This window comes from Hyaloscypha bicolor (assembly GCF_002865645.1).
Source record: "Hyaloscypha bicolor E unplaced genomic scaffold K444scaffold_183, whole genome shotgun sequence".
NCBI classification, from domain to species: Eukaryota; Fungi; Ascomycota; class Leotiomycetes; order Helotiales; family Hyaloscyphaceae; genus Hyaloscypha; species Hyaloscypha bicolor.
This window is the reverse complement of record NW_020194685.1, coordinates 29317-49654: the sequence shown is the minus strand read 5'-3', so window position 1 is coordinate 49654 and position 20338 is coordinate 29317. Positions and strand designations below refer to the sequence as shown.

The 20338-nt window shown below is 36.6% G+C and overlaps 5 protein-coding genes across 5 annotated transcripts; 3 read left to right on the top strand and 2 right to left on the bottom strand.

The window, feature by feature from the left end:
• Nucleotides 1-423: 423 nt before the first annotated feature.
• Nucleotides 424-832, bottom strand: K444DRAFT_621484 (uncharacterized protein). Its single transcript, XM_024881919.1, has one exon. It carries the CDS (start codon nt 690-692, stop codon nt 525-527), a length of 168 nt encoding a protein of 55 aa, XP_024727002.1. The 5' UTR covers nt 693-832; the 3' UTR covers nt 424-524.
• Nucleotides 833-1896: 1064 nt separating this feature from the next.
• Nucleotides 1897-2742, top strand: K444DRAFT_258993 (uncharacterized protein). The gene is made up of 3 exons (XM_024871386.1): nt 1897-2003; nt 2055-2125; nt 2181-2742. Exons 2-3 carry the CDS (start codon nt 2089-2091, stop codon nt 2552-2554), a joined length of 411 nt encoding a protein of 136 aa, XP_024727001.1. The 5' UTR covers nt 1897-2003; nt 2055-2088; the 3' UTR covers nt 2555-2742.
• Nucleotides 2743-4996: 2254 nt separating this feature from the next.
• On the top strand, nt 4997-5902 carry K444DRAFT_474529 (HET-domain-containing protein; the record flags this gene model as incomplete). Its single annotated transcript, XM_024872922.1, has 1 exon — nt 4997-5902. A coding segment is annotated over one exon (906 nt), but the record flags the coding sequence as incomplete, so codon positions are not given.
• Nucleotides 5903-16239: 10337 nt separating this feature from the next.
• K444DRAFT_621482 (beta-lactamase/transpeptidase-like protein) lies at nt 16240-17908 on the bottom strand. The gene has a single exon (XM_024881918.1). The coding sequence runs from the start codon at nt 17690-17692 to the stop codon at nt 16499-16501; it is 1194 nt and encodes a 397-aa protein (XP_024726999.1). The 5' UTR covers nt 17693-17908; the 3' UTR covers nt 16240-16498.
• Nucleotides 17909-19307: 1399 nt separating this feature from the next.
• On the top strand, nt 19308-19859 carry K444DRAFT_637523 (uncharacterized protein; the record flags this gene model as incomplete). The annotated part of the gene is made up of 3 exons (XM_024884132.1): nt 19308-19363; nt 19415-19610; nt 19680-19859. 3 exons carry the CDS (start codon nt 19308-19310, stop codon nt 19857-19859), a joined length of 432 nt encoding a protein of 143 aa, XP_024726998.1.
• Between the last annotated feature and the right edge of the window lie 479 nt (nt 19860-20338).

Sequence of the window (20338 nt, the reverse complement as noted above, 5' to 3'; positions counted from 1 at the left end):
CATTCAACTGTTCAACTTTGTGTGGTGCTTTAACACAACCCGGCTTTCACTTCAAGAAAAACAAACTAGAACATAGTTTTAAAATTGGTCATGATTCAAGGCTTCAAACTTGCATTAAGCTAGCCATTCACGTAAGTTGTATTGCTGGGGCTGAAATTCGTCGAATAAAACAAAGCGGATATGATGAGGATACGCCTCCATGCATCAAGTGTGGGTACCCCGGGTCCCTACTCGGTCTCATTTGACGCTCTTAATAATCACGATAAAGCAGTGCACTGTAGAAAATCATACCGCAGGATATGTATAACGACCTAGAAATGACCAAACAGGCTTTGTGAACATTGAACTATCCGGGAATTTCATGCCGACGTAGCCGCAGTCTGGATAATTCGCAAATACTTCACGATCGCAGAAACAGAAGCAAGGTTCTGGAGTCATCAACGCAGAATAGGCTCGATATATTCCCAAGCATTTGGAATCAGAAGAAGGTTGCTACATTCGAATAGGAGCTCCCGATTCTGTTATTATTGATGCGCTGGCACTGCGGGCGGCCAGCCAGTCGCTGAACCGCGGCGTCGTGGGGATAGAATGTTCAGAACAAAAGGGAGTAGTGCAGATGCAGGCTCATGCACGACACCCAAAACAAAAAGGTGAAGAGGCTCTGAGATGAGGAGACCAATCGCCGTGTCCATCAACGATCATTGGATGCCTTGCTAAAAATCGCTCGATGTCATATAAGAGACCGCGACTGCTACTGGGGCTGAAACAGCTGGTAAAATACATTTTCGAATCGCAATCCAAATAAACGAAACGACATACCCTACACAGCGCTCGGAAGTTCAATGCAATGATCTCCACAAGTCTCGGAGGAATGAAAGGTGAGTGTCTTAACACCGCTCGATTATTCAAATCTTTCGCTCATTACTTCAGCACGCCTCATACCGAGGTCTGCGACTAAGACGGGATAGTGTTCGTTATTCAAGGCTTCAATACCTTAGAAATATCTATCGTTGAAAAAGAATGCGATGTACCCAAAGTCCAAGCCATGTTAACACTGTCTTTTGAACGGAAATTCATTCGCACACTGGTGCACCTGGAAAACCATGCAAAGATCGATGGCGGTGAGTTTCTTCTTGATCCCTCGGCAGTCCTTGACTTGCGAAAGCCGAGCGTCGTTGCTTCGAGAGAGCTGACAAATCGACCCTCCTCTCGAGTCCTTGTTTCCAGCCCCGACGATCGACGAGGAGACCCTTCGAACAATAAATGGTGGGCCTCAAGGGTCTATATCTTCGGTCAAGCTGGCAAGCCATGATCTCAATGGAATTTGAGAGTGATTTGGGAGCCCAAACCACTTGGAGATTGTGGATGTTGATGCTTTTGTGTGCCATCCAACATCGCACCTTCCAATTGAATCGCTCCGCATGTTTCACTTCGACCTCTGAGTTCCGTTCTCGCCCGGTTGGCGTTGAGGATGTTTGGCTGTGGTCGTTTGGGAGAGAAGTGACCCCTCTTTTGGCGCTCCAGCTGAAGAAACCGTAAGCCGCATTTCCCTGGTCCGATCTAGGTTGCTAGCAACAATCACCGTCGCCTTGACGCTGCCTTCCAAGTCTGTCCGAGAAAAAGCAACGAGAGGCAACCTTGACAAGCGCCACCGTCTCCATATGGCCAGATGCCGGCCTCATGATCAGATATGACACAAAGAGACCCTTGACCGCAAATATTTGTGCAACCCCAGCAATTGTAGGTTGGCCCCATAGGTTCTCGAGCACGGCAAACAGGACGGGAAAATGTGTTTTCAGTGCGGGGCCTTTTTCGGAGTAAGGAATGGCCAACGAGGCTCTGTGTTGGTTAAGAAGTCTTCGGGAAGCAACGGTCTGGGTAGAAGAAAAAAACTCTGCTTTTGTGGAAAATAATTCTCGCATTAGGTAGTCTGAAGATTGAAATCTGTTCCCTAAAGGCTTCAAACTAGCTCAGTATACTAAAAACTGTATCATTTGTTAGAGGTATACGATCACACTCTCAGAATAAGCTTCAAGCTACTGATCAAACCTCAGTTGTCTTCTGGTTCTTACCAAATCTCACAACACAATGAGCGACCAATATGGTTTCCGCACCCTCTCTCTTGGTACGATAGCTGTCATATCCACCGTTCCACCCACAACGACTGATCAATAATTAAGACCAAACGAGGAAGGAGTTGAAACGTATCTGGGAAGAAAAGAAAAATGATCTGGACAATGCAAGGGTCGGCAAGGTAGACCTCGGAGCGAGGCAGCGTGAAGCCGCCGCGGAAGGCCTTCAGCCAGATACAGAAGCGCAAACTGAGATGGACGAACTCGACAGAGACATTGTCATCTTCGGGAACGAAGAGAAGATTCTCAAATGTCTCCTCAACATTTACGACTTGATAGCGAAGCCAAATAAGACCCCTGCCGACGAGGAGAAGCTCAAGGCCTCCCTGACAGATCTATATCAAAGTTACCACCCGGATAAGTTGAAGATCAAGATCCAGTATATAGTGGACAAGGCCAAGGTCGATGGTTCCTCCAAGTAGAAGCATTGGGTCGCCCTAACTTATACCACAATCCAATGATCTCAACCATCTCCACCTTCCCTGGACTCGTTCACCAAGTGCAAGTCACTGCTTGGTTTAACATTTTCGAACCTTCTCTTTGCTTCATAACGATCCCATACCTGCTATTCGACATGGTCGGGTGCTCTCAACCATTAGTCAATCCCTGCACCACCCTCGACCCACCTCCTCCTCTAGGCACTGGTACTAGGTGCAGGTCATCTATTCGGTTTTATGCTTGCGAGCCTTCTTCCATGTTTCGTTTCGACTCAATACTTGAGATTGTAAGCTTAATCAGATTGTCTATGATTTCATTTGAGGTGATTGTTGCTGAGCCTCGAAGGGGGGCTGTCTTTATTACCTAGGTCGCTCGGCCACAAGGCCTCTTGTATCTATTCTGCGTTCGTAATGAACTTGACCACTTAGCTTCATAAACAATGAGCAACGATACTTTATTCACGAATGAGAAAACACATGCATGCTAGAAACTTGATTTAATTCAGAGCGAAACTGTGCTCAATTCACCCTCTCTTACGACAAACCCCTTCTAGACACTAGCCTCAGGAGCCGAACCCTCTCTCCTCAACTCATGGCTGGGATCAAAGCTCTCACTCTGTGCCAACTTATACTCAGTCTTCTAAGGCGATTAAACTATCTTCTCACACAGATCCCTCGGATACTGATCTGGACCTTCTCCCTTCCCAAACTCGCGACTAAGAGTGAGCATTTCCCACAAAGACCTATACGCAGTCTCTATATACTCATTCTAAGAGCTTCTCTCTTCGCCCCAATCCACAATCAAGACTAGAAATCGGGAATCTCTAGCAATGAGCTGGTAATTTAAAACTATATATTCTTATAATTTAATTTAAATTATACTTAAGTTAATTTTAAAGAAGTATATTTAAAGAAAATATTATATAAATTTAATTGCTTAAAATTAAGTACTTATATAATTTATATAAAATTATATAAAAAGTCTTTAGCTTATAATAAAATTAGAATTAGTTAATATAATATGAAATTTCTTATTTGTGACGGCAGGAACAGAGCAATGGAACGAGGCTCAAAGATCAATGATTTCCTATGTCTTGAGAATTTAAAGCTAAGGAGGAAAGGAGTGAGGTGTGGCAGTGGATAAGTAGGTATGGCCAAGACCACTGAAACGCCGAGCTTTGGAAGCGAGCTTGGTTTGAACCATAGCTTGGAACCTTAGCTGAAACCAACTATGTGACACCAACGGTCACATTATTTAAAGTTATATATATTATAATACATTAGAGTTTTATTTATAAATATAAAAGTCTTATTTATTTAATCATTTATGCTTTATATATATATATTATATAACTTAATTAAAACTAAATTAATTAATATTATTCTCGAAAAATCAATTTGCTTATTATTTAATAGTAAATATTCTAGTAAATTAGTAAATTAGTAAAAAATAAAAAATAAAAATACGTGTTTTTTTTATTAAAAAATTTCTTTTCTTTTCTTTTATATACTAATAAAGTTTTAAATATAAAGAAATAAAAATGCTTTTATTAATAAGCTAGTATAATACTTATTAGTACTGGTATATTTTATTTGAATTAAGTAAAGTATTTATATATAAGATTATTATTGGCTAAACGTAATAAAGAAATACTGTTTTATGATAAGATAAGGGCTGGGGCTCCCCAGTCTTAACTTTAACTTGAGTGGCAGAATTTCCTCTGGTCAGCGGTCTTATAGCATGATTTAAGGGTAATAGTTGCTAGTCTTAGGGTGTATAGAGAAGGATTGTAAATAAGGGGATGCTGTGTAAGACCGACAAATTGCGCGTTGGCGCGAAGAATCGTGGCAAGGTGCATGCAGATGTCTAATTGGGCCATTTTATTGTGGGGTCATGTAGCAATTTTGGCCGCTGTCCATTTTCTCTCTGACTACATTCCTGTCTTCCGCGTAGCCTGCCGACATTCATCGAATCACTCACGAGTCACCACATGTGACAATTTAAAATATTCTGTGCTTCTACCTTAACACCCTTCCTACTATCCTTTGCTCAACATCTCTCTTGCAATGACTGATCTTGCTTCTTCTGCCATTATCGGAGTGGCGACCAAGCCTGTGGTCAAGGACGAAGAAGCCGCAGCAAGATATCGTAAATACGTGTCGGATATAAAGACTAGAGAAGCTTTCGAGCATGGTCTTCTTGCGAAAGAATCCCTTCTGCCAGAGTCTGCTGATCCGGCGTCAATTCGGACGGGTATGAAATGGCCCCAAATCCCGCATTGTCGTGCCGGCGGGTACACCATCTCGTTTCGCAAAGATGTCGAGCCTAATTTGCCATGGGTCGCCTATGCTTGGGATAGTGGTCGACTCGGGCCACTGAAGCGAGATGAAGTGGATTGGAAAGCCTATCTTCCTGTTGTAAGATCATGGCTTGATGAATGCTCGGACTTGCACGAAGATTGTCCCCGGGACCAAGCTGCTGAACTTCCATCACGTGTTCTGGATGTTGGTCCTTGTGATGGATCTGAGGAACCAAAGCTATTCGAGACCAACGGCGGATCTGAACGATACATGGCGCTAAGTTATTGCTGGGGGTTAGGACAAGCTCTCACAACCACTACTTCGAACATCGAGGAACGAAAACGCCGCATTCTTCTATCAGACTCCCCTCCCACAATCCGAGACGCCATTCTGGTTTGCCGGGAGCTGTCTTGCCGGTACTTGTGGGTTGACGCATTGTGTATCATCCAGGATTCGGCCACAGAATGGGAATATGAAGCTTCGAGGATGCAATCTGTGTATAAGAATTCCTGGGTCACTATTGTCGCCGAATCAGCTGACAGCACAGAATGTGGTTTTCTTCATGGACGAGATACTAGAATATGGGACCAGAAAGCACCTCTAAAAACACGAGGCTGGACCTTGCAGGAAAATCTTCTCGCACCTAGAAGATTGACATATCGTCATGACAGTCTCTCTTTCGAATGTCAATCGATCCTCGAAGAGGCTGATCTCTTGTCTTCCTGTCGAAAACTGGAATCTTTATCTAAGGGGCAAAGCTACGATGTTTGGAATACAGTTGTCAGGGAATACTCCAAACGCTATCTGACGCAGGAGAAAGACATATTTCCTGCTCTGTCCGGCCTTGCCAAGAAATTTCAATGCATTAACCAAGATGTCTATCTAGCGGGGCTCTGGAAGAAGCAGCTCCTGTCCGGCTTACTCTGGACTGGAGAAAATTTCCTTACTTCTCGTCCTCTTCTGAAGGAATATCGAGCTCCTTCGTGGAGCTGGGCAAGCCATAACGGCAGAACCAGCTATTTTGTCGGTAACAAGGGATCAAAAGAGATCTATGAGGCTGTGGTCTTGGAAGCCGACACTGTTTTAAAAGGGAATGATCCCTTTGGCCAAGTAACGGAGGGAAGAATAAAAATTCGGTCACTGCTTTCAAAGGGTCGAGTTTTTCGTCAAGATGAAGCAGGTTGTTCTGAAATTTCTTCTGAATGGAACAACCTCTTTGAGTCGGAAGATTCGTGGTATTTTGAAGCAGATGACTTAGCCGAAGGCTCGAGAGCGACGGATACGTTCCCCAGTGTATTCCTGGATGACAATACCTCTGACACTGCCGACCCCCTTGAGCCTGTTTACCTACTCCTCATTCGCACAGATAAAGAATGGGATGATGAAAGCAACGATCACGGCTTGGTTATCAAGAGAACCTCAGAAAACAATTCCGAGTATCAAAGGATTGGAGTCTTCATTTTGCGGACAGATAGTCGAGATACTTATTTCAAAGACCATGGTGAGACTGTTTTTATCATTTAACGGCTCAGGAAAGGCGGTGTTATGGTGATGTGAATGTGGCCGAACAAAGTAGAATATAATGTCAATACGGTTGAAATTATATAAACATTCTGCCTAGTCCGACGAGACCAAATACGTCAAACGAAACCTGTTAGAAGGCAAAGGTCTCAACCTCAAGTTTCCGTCATATTTCGTTTGGTATCAATCAAGACACAAGCTAAGAGAGTCGATTTAAAGATATTATATATTCAATTGCCGAGTCACGATAATTATATTAAAATAACGATATAATATATCATTATATTTGTTGAAATTGGTACGCTACCATAGCTAGCTTACCAGTCCTTCCAGCACCAGGTTCAACCACTAATTTAGGGTTCTCCACTCTCATTTGTCATGCGTCACTCGCCGAGCTTACCAAGCTTACTAATATATCGTCATTTTGATTACCTTTGATTTATCAGCTAATTAATAATACATCGGAGAAAGCGGACTCGGCATTACTGGTATTGCCGAAGGGTAATGGGAATAAATCCCTTACTTTAGATACTTTTTCTCTGTTTTTAGACTTTATTCTCTTGTATTTAGTTATTCTACAGACTATTAATCTCTAATATATCGATTTTCTATTAATACATCAATTTTTATATATTACCTAAGATAAAGCCTATTAGCTTATTATTATTAATAAATCTTTAATTTAATAAATTATTTATATAAACTTCTTAAATAAGCTAAATATTAAGCTACTAAGCTTTATATAATAATTTTAATTATTTCTTTTAAATAAATAACTTTTATATATTAAAGTCTTTATATAAAAGAAATATATATATTTTTAAGTAATAAAAACTTTAATAAATTAACTTTTTTCTTTTCCTACCTTTAATATTAAACTTTAATTTCATATACTTTTCAGAAAACTTAAGCAAATCTAAAGAATAATATTATTTATAATTAAAAGAATATAATAAACCTAACTTAATAATTAAATATATATTAACTTCTTTAATAAAAATAAAGTTAATTTATAATAATTAATTAAACTTTTAAAGTATTAAAAGAAGAAATAAAATCCGTTTTATAATAATTAAATATTATAATATATAATAATAGAACTTTATTAGTTCTCGAAAAATATAAATACTTCTTAACTTTTCTTTAATTATTTTTTCTTTTAATACGAGAATAATTTAATTATCTATTATATTAATTAATTGCCTTTAAGTAATTACTTAAAGCTTATTATATATATATTAATTACTAATATTAAATTAAAGTTATATAAATAATATTAAATATATTACTATTATATAATAATAAATATCTTTTATATATAAACCTTAAATACTTTAAATTATATATAATAAGCTTTAATATATCTAATAACTAATAAATAATTAATTAATTAGTATTTACTTTATTTATATAAATTAAAACGATTTCATAAAATAATAATTAATTAATAAATATAGTATTTATAAAGTATTTAAAATAATTTCTAATAATCTTAATTTTAAGGCTTACTTTTCTTTAATAATTATTAATATTATTTATTAAATACTTTAAATTACTTTCTTTATATATAAAATATTATTTATTAAATACTTTAAATTATTTTCTTTATATATAAAATATAACTTATTACTTTTTAATAATATTTTCTTATTCTGTTTTGAGATCTTAAATGTGGGAATTATTAGTATATTTAAAGATGATTCTATTAATTCTATAGGGATTCTAGTTCTAGTAACTATAATTATATTATTATATACCTCTCATTGGCCTAACAAATGCCACTCTTGAGAACTTTATATATCCTTATATAAATAAACAAGAAAAGGAAAACGTACTTAATAGATAGTATAAAGAGAAAGGAAAACGTATATAATAAAGTAGTTAAAGACAAAGGAAATAACCTGAAATCCCAGTAAAATAACCACCTAGCCCCAGCCAATTATGGAAATATTAGTACTAGTGGTCCCCGTATAATCGTACCGAGATTATTAATTGCTTATAGAAGATGTAACCAGATATACTTATCTTATTAATAGTAAAGGTAATTATAGTAAAAGGAAAAATATATATATATGAAATACCGTAATAGTACTTAAAGATATAAGAGGAGAAGATATCTCGTATCCGTAATAAAACGAATTTGTAATAAGATACTATAGGTATAGTAGATATATAGTAAATTAGTACTTAATTTTCTTGATAGGAGTTCCTTTATAATAATCGAGAATTATTCGGACTTTATTAAATATTAGAAGTATATTAATAGAGGGCTTATTATACTATTTATATTTTGGCTTCTTGAATAATAATAGGTATCTATACCTATATAGGGATAGTATAGATAATTCGGTATCCGATTTGGAAGATAATACAGAGAATAATAAATCGGATAGAATTATAATAGGCTTCTTTGTCTTTTACTTCTTCTTACTATATTTCTTATCGAATTTTGCTATCTTATGCTTTTATAATATTATAAAGTCGCCGCCTATATATTTCCGAAGCTTATAAAGGTTATCTTCCTAGAGAGATATGCCTGCCTTTATTATATCTAATATATAATAATATATATGGCTCTATAAAGGTACCGCTAATTGGCCCTTCTTTAGTAGTACTTTTCCTTAGATATAATTGGACTTATTAGATAATTACTTTATCTTGGTATTCTTGGCTCTATACTAAGAATATTAAGGGTTAATAGCTTTATTATTCTTTATAGAAGATATATTAATCTCCTTAGCTTTGCCTTTGGAATTGGCCTTAATTCGCAGGATATTAGCCGAGGAATTATTAGAATTATTAATTATTATTTTCTTTATAGGTAGTTCCTTACTTACTGCCTTCCTGCTTTCCGGGAGGTAACTATACTTTCTTTTATTACCTATTATAATAGGTTCTTTATTAGATAGGATAGCTCTAGTAGAATTAATAACGGATTAGTTATTAATATATTATAGGTAGTCCTGTTTAGGGAGAAGATATAGGTAATTAATAATAAGATATAAATAAATATATAGGTTATAGGTTTAATAGGTTTTAAAGTATTCAAGATATTATTTATTAGAATATAGACTAATCTCTAATATATATAAGTAGTTCTTATTATTCTCGGCTTATAATAGCTTGTAGCCAGTAATTGAAATACTACTATACCGGTAAGAAGTACTTATATAGTACGAATATAATATAAGATATAAGATATATAATATAGAGGTAAATATAATTACTATAAATATAAATAAGGGAAAGATTTATTAGTAGATATAATATATATAACGAATTAAGGGTTAATAAGTTAAGGTAGTAGTAAATTTGAGTATTAATAATACTTTTAATACTACTAGTAGAACCGAACCCTTATATAAGAGGAAGCTTATAAATACCGTATTAAAGTACGAGCTCTTTAATATAGGACCGGTAAAGCTACTAATTTTTCTTTATATTCCGTAATAAGCTTATAGGTATCTTAGAGAAGTTCCAGAGAGTACTAGTTATTATACTAGTTTCCGTAATCTTTAAACTTAATAAGATATTTAATATAATTCTTTCTGCTATACTATATAGTATATCGGTTAATTATATATTCTAACTTATATATTTTCCATTTATTATTATTACTCTAACTCTTAAAAGGCTCCTAATATTAGGGAGTAGTCTTTTAAAAAGATTATTACCGAGTAGTACTAGTACCAAGTATATAATCGAGATTACTGGATAGATCTTCTAATAAAGGGGCAGATCCAATTTATATACTAGCTTCTCGATTCTCTTTCTAATATAAAAAGGGCCTATTCTCTACTCAGAAATCTTATAATTCGGTTTTCCGGGTAATTAGTATCCCTTATATAGTTTAAGATATACCATATTACTAATATTTAATTTAACGGGAGTATAATATAAATTATAGTATTCCTTTATCGTATTAGTAGCGAATTCAATAGCTAATTCGGTATTAATATGCCTCAAATTCCTAATAATCTCTAGAATCCTATTATTATCTAGAACTAGAAGAGATAGAAAAGTATTTACCTTTAATTCTTATATAATCTCGTTTGGACTATAGCTAATAGGATATAAAAGGGCATTATTAAATACTGCTTATAAAGGGATTACTTCTATAGACTATACTTAATTAGGGAACTCGTATATATGGTACTAGATTATAATTTCTACTTACTAGTTCTTGATTTCGGATTAGCTATTAGATTATAGATACTAAGCTATAGAAAATAGTAACTTTATATTTATTATAGTCCAAATTACTCTCTATAAGTCGGATATAAATTTTGGATTACAATTAGAGATAAATGCTCTGGAAATACCCTAGTTATAAAGCAAAAGTATATAAAGCAAAATAATAGCCTATTTCTTAATACTATAGGTATTATAACCTGGAATTAGTAGTGATTTCTTACTAAATTTATATATATTTATTATTATATAATTAAAAACGTTATATCTATTAAGTATCTATAATATAACTACTAGAATTTCCGGTAAGGCCAAGATAAAATCTATAGTAATTATATAAAAAGAAAGTAGTATAGTAATAATAGGATATAATATACTATTCGGGCGGGTTTTCTATATATTATTTACCAGATAGCTAGAGTAAAACTTAATATAATTAAGAACCTTTTTTATTAAACGGGAAATGCAAAAACCATAAAGCTTATTATAAGTATAATTAAAGCCGAAATATTAGTTATTATAAACCATAAATAATAAAGTCTTTATATAGGTATAAGGTATATATAATTATAGAGCCCCGGATAGTAAAATATAATAAAGGAGACCGCCCTTAATTTCGAAGTTTATATTATATACCTTGGAAAAGAAATTGCCTTCTGGAACTAATTTGGGAAAACCTAGTAATTATAAAATACAGGCAAAATAGGAGTTCTTTATATATTTATTATAAAGCTCGGTCCTAAATTCATTACTTATACTCAATTCGGAGAATATATATATATTATTAAGTTTGTTATTATAAGAGATATTACAAGACTCGAATATAGTAAGATAAGATAAGATATCGGGAATAATATTTAGTTTATCCGGAATATAGCAGATATTAAGTCAATATTATAATAAGTACTATAAAGTAATAATAAATTTCATATTTGCCTTACTTATATTATTTATTACTAATAATATTTGGTTATAAATACCTCTAGTAATAATATAATTAATTAATATAATAACTGGATCCTAGACTAATTAAAGTATTATATATAGTCTATAGTAGGTATATAGTAAATATACTATCTTGAGCTTAGTAGATTTATAGTTCTTTTCTGCTATACTCAGAAGCTTACTAAGAAATAGTATCGGTTATATGGCTATAGATATAATCTTACCAAGATTCGAGGAAATAATATAATTCTACTTGAGATAAAATACAAGAATACCAAAATCTTTCTTGTTTAAAGTATTAATTTTGAGATATAGCTATCTTACTAGGTTATAGTAAATAAGTACCTTAGGATCTAATAAATAGCTTTTAATAGACTCGAATAAAGCGACTTCCTTTTTACTAGGTTCCTACTTGGTTCTTACTATATATCCTTTTCTCTTTACCCCGGTTGCTTCCTATTTACGGCCGACTACAAGTAACTCTGTCTTTTTCTTTTATAATGGTTCGATTATCTTTATATAGTATAAAATAAATTAGTAAAGCCAACCGGCTATTCTAATAAAGTACTCTAGCTACTAAAGGTTCTCCGGAAATTATATGGCTTTTATAGCAGTTATATATTCCTCTATTATACTCATTCCGAAGCCATTAATATAATAGCTAAATAGCTCTACTAATAGATATTCTAGAAATGTCTTTTTTCCAGAGAGTGAGATATATTTCTCCTTAAATAAGTAAAGAATAGTATAAAAATACTAAAGGTATTCCTAAAGTAACTTGGAAAATATAATAATATTATTAATAAAATAATAATAGAAATAACTATAGCTCTTTAAAAGGCAATCTATAAAATATTAAATATATACTAGAGAACTATAGTAACTTATAAGAGCTACTTTGGAAGTCTCTTATTCTCGGTAGGAGATTATAGTAAAACGCTTTTAATATTCTTCCTTAATAAGGAATTAATAGAAGAATAATAATATATTTATAATAGAGATATACTTGGCTCCCTTAAGTATATTAATAATATCCTGTTATAATAATATAGGATAGTTATTAGGGATTTTAAGGCTATTAAGGACTCTCAGATTAATAACTAGATATCCTTTGGGTTTCTTATTAATATTCTTCTAGATAATAAATATAGGCTAACTAAAAGAAATAGTATCTTATAGGAAATATATCTTGTTTTATATATAAAGACTATTAAATACCTTATTAATAACCTATTAATTATAAACTCTAACCGGATAGATTTTATACTTGATTTTCTTATCCTACTAGCCCTTAATAAGAGAAATCTCTATATACTCGTCCTCTGGTATATTAATCGGGTTCCTGCTATCCTCCTAGTACTATTTGAATTTGATAATAAGACTCTCGATTTGGCTTATAAGGATTGGGTTCTTAGTATAAATATATATCTTATTACCGAGAATTCTCTTATAAACCTCGGAGGGCTTTATAATTCCTGTAATCTTTATAGATCTCAGAGAAGCAAGTACTTCCCTATTAAGTTTCTTATTGAGTTTATTAGGTATAACTATATAATAACTCTCTTTTTTAAAGTCTCGAATTATACCAAGTCTTATATAATATGGGATTATCTATAATTTATTTATAGTATTTATATAGGTAATATAGTTACCGTAATCTATTAATATATTATATATACCTATAAAACAGGTATCTAGTATATAGTTATATCCGGATAATAGTATACTACAAATTATATTAATACGAACCGTATTTCCGGGAGAAATAATAGTTTACTATTTGGTAAGGACCTTATAAGTAACTCGGGTATCTCGGGTATATACCTTAATAGGAGCTATAAGACTATTAATTATACTAAAGGTAATAGTATAACCTAATATATTAATTAATACTTTATACGGGACGAGGAAGCCGTTTCCTAAGAGAAGTAAGGGGTTGAGGTTATCCGTAACCTATATATTAATTATAACCTTACCGAGAACCGAGTAATTATTAATTTTTCTATAAATATATAAATTAAAGATAGCCTAGTCCCGGAGCTATTAGACTAAAGTAACTCTTTTAATAACTCTTTCTTTTATTATATTAATTCTTATAAATGGGTTTTTAATAGTTATTTATAATTTACTAATAGTTATAAATAGCTAGTATCTATATAAATCTGGAATACTTTATTCTCTAGTATAATCTTAATATCTAAGGTAGTATATTTATATCTAGTAATACTAGTAGGTAACGGAATCTCGGTAGGAGTTACTATAATAACCTCGGTATTTATAAGACCGGGCTAAGTAGATTTAATAATACTACTCGTAATAGAAATTCTCTCTACTTTTACTAAATATAAGTTAGAGTATATATACTTAAAGAGTTTATTTCGAGACTTGAATAGGGACTTATACTTTTTATAGACGGTTATAGGCTTAATTATAGAGATTATGGGAATTGCTATATATATATTATTTTCCGGCTTACTAATAGGGTCTAACTTCTTAGAGAAAATGTAGCTATATTCTTGGAGCTTATTATTATATTAGATACTGTATTCTTTAGAGATATTAAGGTAATTATTATTAACTATATTACTACTATTGAATTAACGGAAGTAATAGTAATACTAATTTCTATTAGAGTTATCCTTCGAGAATAATATACTAAAGTGAATATACTTCTCTATATCTTCCTTATTCTTTATAAATCCTGCGGTTAGCTATAAATATAGACGGTAATACGGAAGAGTCTTCTAATTATTCTTTTATAATATATTAGTAGAGTTCTGGAAGCTACCTAATAGCTATAGCTATTGAGATTAAGGATTGAGATTTGAGAAGGAGTAGAACAGGTAAAAGTTTATATTTGGATAGAAGGATTAAACTAGTTAATAATTCCATTTATAATTATAATTTCGATCCCGGTAAGAGAGATATATATTACCTACCGGGCGGCGGTCTATCCTTATTAATTCTCGTAATCTGTTATTCTTTATATAATAGATTTCGGACTACGAGTCTTATTTTAATACTACTATATCTATAAACTACCTGAGTATAGTATTTTTAGTAGATCTCTCGATATATACTCTGAGTTCCGGATCTAAGTTATTCTAGGCTTATAATAGCTACTGGATTAGCTTATTGAACTTGGCGGCTTGGTATATTATATAATAGATACTATATAGGAATATATATTCTTGCCGGTTCTTATATTATCCTTGGTATATACTTCCGATTATAATTTTCTCAAGGTAGTTAATAGAAGATCCTTGAAATATTAAATTAATATCTTTATCTATTATTTAATACCGTCTTGAGAGAACTTGAGTCTGGCTCGGTATAAATCGTCTAGCTTACTAATATACTACTCAAGTACCGCTTCCCGAAAACAAGTAATAAGATTTTAATATATAACTATAGCTCGTTCGCCGGTTATATTATCTTATACTATGTCTATAAAAAGGTATATGTTTCTCTAGTAGATATTGTTTCCGACGGTAATATAATCTCCCTCTCCTTCTGACTCGGCGAGGTCTGGGTCGAAATATCCGATATTAGCGGCTCTCTACCGGGTATCCGTAAGGTCTATATAGTCTTAAGGGGGAATAGGTAGTAGAGTAGCATTTCCTCCTTCGTTTCCGTATTACTATCCGAGTACGGCAGTAACTATATTAGCGATTATGGCCGCTATATCTTCTCTGGAGAGTGGTTCGCCCATGGCTTATAAAGAACCTCGGCGTATATCCTCGGTTTCATTGGTTTGCGGAGAATCTCGGTATATATCCTCTATCTCGTCTAATCCTTGCGAATTCTCCCTTCGTTTACTGGTACTTATATTCGCAGTATATATAGCGAGTAGTAAAGTATGGTCCGCGCCTTCCTAATTCCCAGGGATATTATATAAAGAAGTCGAAGGAGTCGAGAACTCGGGGATCTTGCGTATCTGTACCGAGAATTCGTATAAGGTCTTTCTGAAGAATGATTTGTCGATTGCCCAATTACTGGGAAAGGGGCTTGGTTCTATAGAGTATCGGCTACTTGATACGGAGGAGGTTGAGGCTTCACGTCGAGGGTAATGTACTGTAATCCCCTCAATTGCTCTGCAATCGGTTGTACCAATCTCCTTGGATGAAGTGTGATTTGATACGAGAAAGGAGCGGAATTGATAAGCTTTCTCGATGAGTTCGCTGGGCAACTTGTCCATCGGTGGTTGATAGTAATGTGTGTACTAGCGAGTGTCGTACGACCGAGTATAAATTGTACTCAGTTCGCGGCGTATAACGTCCGGACCAAAAATGGAGGCCTGGAATGGTATCGTAAAGCTTGAATGAAGCCTATGACGATGGTGCACCTGGCATTGCTACTATTTGTGGGAATTATTGGTGTGTTCAAAGATGATTCTATTGATTCTATGGATTCTATGGGGATTCTAGTTCTAGTGACTATGATTATGTCATCATGCACCTCCCATCGGCCCAATATTAAACCCCTTAATTTATTTTACTTTACAAAATCTGTTTTAAAGAACTTATTTAAAGCGTTATTAGTTAATGTTTTGATTTATTATTTATTTTATAACTTACTTCTTTACCTTGTATTTGTGAGACACGAACAGCTGAATCTTAAAAGAATGAGTTAAATGCAGTTCTTAAAGAACAAAAATTGTTTGCTTTGTCGAACCACGGTATAGTGCCTTGGCGAAGCCGAGGCTAGAATATGCTGGCTTAAGTAATCTTACAAGAGTTGCTGTTTAGGGGATGTGGTATGCGAGACTAGATTCCTTCAGTACTTTGATCATAATTGCATCGTCTCTTTTGTGAAGTATTAGCTGAGGCCTTCTCATCCCGAAGTTACCAGCTGATACTGAATGGTCGTAAGTACGAAAGAATTTCAAGAGCTGTATAAGTCGAAAGATTCTCCACTCTTCCCAATATTCTCTCCCGTCAAAATCTTCGAATTACCCTTTCAACCTCGCCCTCATTCCTTCAAAGCCTTATAAACCCACTTCGCACAGATCTCCCTCAGGAATGGCACCTTCTTTGACCAATCTAAGTCATTAATAAACCCCACAACGACCACTTGGTTTGTCGGATCAATCCAAAACCAAGTCCCAAACAAGCCACCCCAAAAGTAGCTCCCCACCTTCTGACTACTCATCCTCTGCACTTGATTTTGCACGATCGCCACCCCGAGACCAAATCCTAAATTCTCAATCACATAAGCACCAGTCTTCAGGTGCACGCCAGGCTCAAGCACGCTCGTGCGCATCAGCTCGATAGTGCTGGGTTTCAAGTACTGCTTCCCCTCGAATTCCCCGCCGTTAAGCAGCATCTGCGAGAAACGGAAGTAGTCGTCGAGCGTAGAGAGAATCGCCATGCCGCCGCCGATAAACTTAGGTCTAGTGGTGTTGTACGTTCCTTCAAGGGGAACAGACACCAGCTGGCCAGTCCCGTCATCCTTGTGGTTGCTTACCAGGCGCTCTAGCTTGGAAGCTGGGAGCACGAAGCCGGTATCGGCCATCCCCAGGGGTGTAAAGAGACGCTGCGCGAGGAAGTCATCGAGTAGCTGGCCAGTGAGCTTCTCGATGATGTACCCCTGGACGTCAACGCTGGGCCCGTAGCGCCATGCTTTGCCGGGTTGAAAAGCCAGTGGCAGCGTAATTAGGATATTAATCATGTCTTGCAGATCGCCTTTCCTCATTTGATTGGCGTCATACTCTCCGCGACCTACAAAGCCCGCTGTGTGGCTCATGAGCTGCTTCATATTCATTGGCGTATCTTGATCTACCAGTTCAACCTCCCCTCCCTCCTTCTCGACTTTGACTTTGAGGTTGGAGACTTCTGGGACGAATTTGGAGACCGGGTCTTCGAGCGCCCAGAGGCCTTCTTCCCACAGCATCATCATGGCGGCAGCCATGATCGGTTTCAGCATGGATGCGATGCGATAGATGCTGGTGGTCTTGGCGGGGACGGGGACGGCTGCTGAGATGTCGTGCACGCCGTAGGCGTCACGATGAACGATCTCGCCGTGGCGGGCGATGAGAGTCGTGACATTAGCCAGCTTGCCGTCGTCTACCAGCTTGTGGAATTGTGTATCCAATTCTGCAAGGCCATCTTTGGTGAAGCCTTGCAGTGAACCGTCGTTTCTCTCCAAAGGATCATTGGTCGACATGTTGATTGAAGTCTTTGAGGTCCTCTTCAGAAGCAGCGTAATGAAATTAAAATGAAGGCATGAGCGAGTCTTTGCGTTTGTATTGAGAGGGGTTGCGGTTGAATTAAAGCCCAGGCTCAGTCAGGGGCAGTCGGCTAAAAATAAGACGGGGCATCGAAATCCCGCTTGTTGGAAGCGTGACTACACAAGAAAGAAAGCAGTGTTGCAATGTTTTGGAGGTTGACGACTTGATTTCTCAGCTCACGCGAGGTAAGCACTCTATATATACATCTAGTATATAAACTACCCTGTACCAGCGTACACCTAGTTCCAACAAGCAGATTCACTTCCATCGTCTCCTATGACTCCCCACCGAAGTGGCTTGCCTGTGCTTATGCACTTCTGCACAACAAGCGGAAATCGACAAAAAAGCTGAATAGTATCGAGTTCTGACGTCATTTTCCTCTACTCATGTTCATTTGGCAATTCTATATTGCAAAAGGTGTCTGAATTAGATGTTCAACAAACTGTGAAATAAAAAACTGATATTACAATTAATTTCATCGAACACATGAACTCATTCATTATTATTATACAATACTCTGCTTCGTGCTCGCTCATCGGGAGATTATCTTTAGACCAATTCATATACCATCTCTTTCACCTCCTCACCCTGCAATTTCTTCACCGGACCCCTCGGGACACGACTAAAACCCACGACACGTATACCTAGCCCCCCTCTCTCCCCCTCGGCATCTCCCGGCCTCCTAGTCACAGGCGGAAGCGGACTCAACGGACTAGTATCCCCCACACTTCTGTATTCCAGGTCCCCAAACCTCTCCCCATCTCCTAATTCTTTCCTTTCCTCAATATTTCCATTGCCATTCTCAACCCCAATATCTCTCCGCGCAAACTGATATTGAGATTGCATGTGAGAGGTTCATCACCCCGCACAGTAGATCCCAGTTGGACGTTTTCATGATTCCATCATGTAGGATGGATTCAAAAGGCGTGTGCGCCTGCCAACCTCCTGTATAGCTTGCGTAGTATTGCCAAATCAGGGTTTTCCGCCGAAAGTAGTAATTTTATATGACTTAAGATCAACTCTATTTTATATATATATACTAGTACCATTCTAGGGCTACTTTAGAAGGGTGCTTATATAAAGAGATAATTAATTGAGCCCTTTTAAGTTCCCACAATAATAAGAGGGGGGTTTTATAGTTTAACTTATAAGCTAAGGCCTTCCTTTTCGATTACGTTTTAGCCCTCGGTACCTACACGTAAAATAGGTAAGACACGTCCCTCCCTTACCCTCATGATCGCTTAAGAAGTACATCCTCATTTTTTTTAACATCTACGTGATATAGAGCTAGGAGTAGGAGTCGCGCGAGTTGGCCTACTCGTATATATGAGTATAGCTCCTTATAAGATAGAGCTAGGCATAAGAGTCGGGCGCTAAAGGCGCGCGACTTAGCCTACTAGTGCACGTGAATCCAGCTCCCGGTAAGCAAGCGGCCCAGTATTGGTAGAGACAAACTCAAGAGCTCTCTGTTTAAGCACACTGTCTAGTTACGCCTATATCATGTATCTATTCCGGATGAAGTACCGTGGCGTTCACAATGTTGCCGCAGAAATGGGAGGGCCAGTAGCGCGCGGGGTTGCGGGCGGCCTGTTCCTGCTGACTTGGATGTAAGTCGGAGTCTCGCACTTGTAGATAGCTCTCAGACAGATATATCTCAGCTTGGCTACCGGCTCTGGATTCATCGCGTTAGCGCAGGGATCGAAGATCCTCGCGAACGAGAAAACTTACACCATCGTCTGGGCAAGGGTTGCTGCACTCTGCACTGCATTGGTTGCAAGCATCCGGACACTAAGCAAATTGGCTATATTGACTTGGGTCGGCTTCGATTCAATCCTCACCGCTGTTTCCATTGTTGTATGAGTGATATTTCGCGCCTCACCAATCTCTTCCATACCCTGTGGATACTCATGAATGGTCTTAAAGGGTGCGGGGGTTACGCAGGTCGACAGGCCAGCCGCTGCTCCGCAAACGGGCCTGTATGGTCTTAGAGTCATCTCCGTCGGGAGCCCAGGATTCATCGCTGGTCTGACTGCCGCCACCAATCTCTTCGGTATTCTCCCTATCAATCCTGGATGTGATGTGAAACTTACCGTCTGGATGTAGCTGGTTACGACTCCAGTCCTACATTTATGCCAGTCATCGCGGAGATAAAAGAGACCAGAGGATTTCCTAAAAGCTTTATGCTCCTCACAGGGAGCGTTGACAGCCTACTATGTTGCTTTTAGCCTATCTATGTATATATGAGCACTTGGAACCATCGAATATCTGGAGCAATCGCTAATTGACTATTAGATATTGCGGTCAGTATTTGGCCAGTCCGTCTAGCAAGTGCCGGGGGTGTTTTTGAGAAAATCGCCTACGGCATATCCAATCCGGGCTTCATCGTCACCTATGCTTTGTGGATTCACCCGGTTGCTAAATGCTCCAGCACGAGCTTGTGTGTCCGTCTTTGACTGTTCTCCGCGCCTCAAATTATATTCTCGCCATTCTATCAACAGAAAATCTTGTCTTGACAAAGAGTCAACGTATTTAGTCGAGCGAAAGCACGGTGGTGTGGCGCGGTATTTTTGACAACACTCTTC

Bases quoted from the DNA above. Each gene is read 5' to 3' on its own strand.
- K444DRAFT_258993 (XM_024871386.1), top strand. From the start codon at position 2,089: ATGAGCGACCAATATGGTTTCCGCACCCTCTCTCTTG. The intron at 2,126-2,180 runs GTACGATAGCTG...TCAATAATTAAG, and splicing joins TTTCCGCACCCTCTCTCTTG to ACCAAACGAGGAAGGAGTTG.
- K444DRAFT_621482 (XM_024881918.1), bottom strand. From the start codon at position 17,692: ATGTCGACCAATGATCCTTTGGAGAGAAACGACGGTTCACTGCAAGGC.
- K444DRAFT_621484 (XM_024881919.1), bottom strand. From the start codon at position 692: ATGGACACGGCGATTGGTCTCCTCATCTCAGAGCCTCTTCACCTTTTT.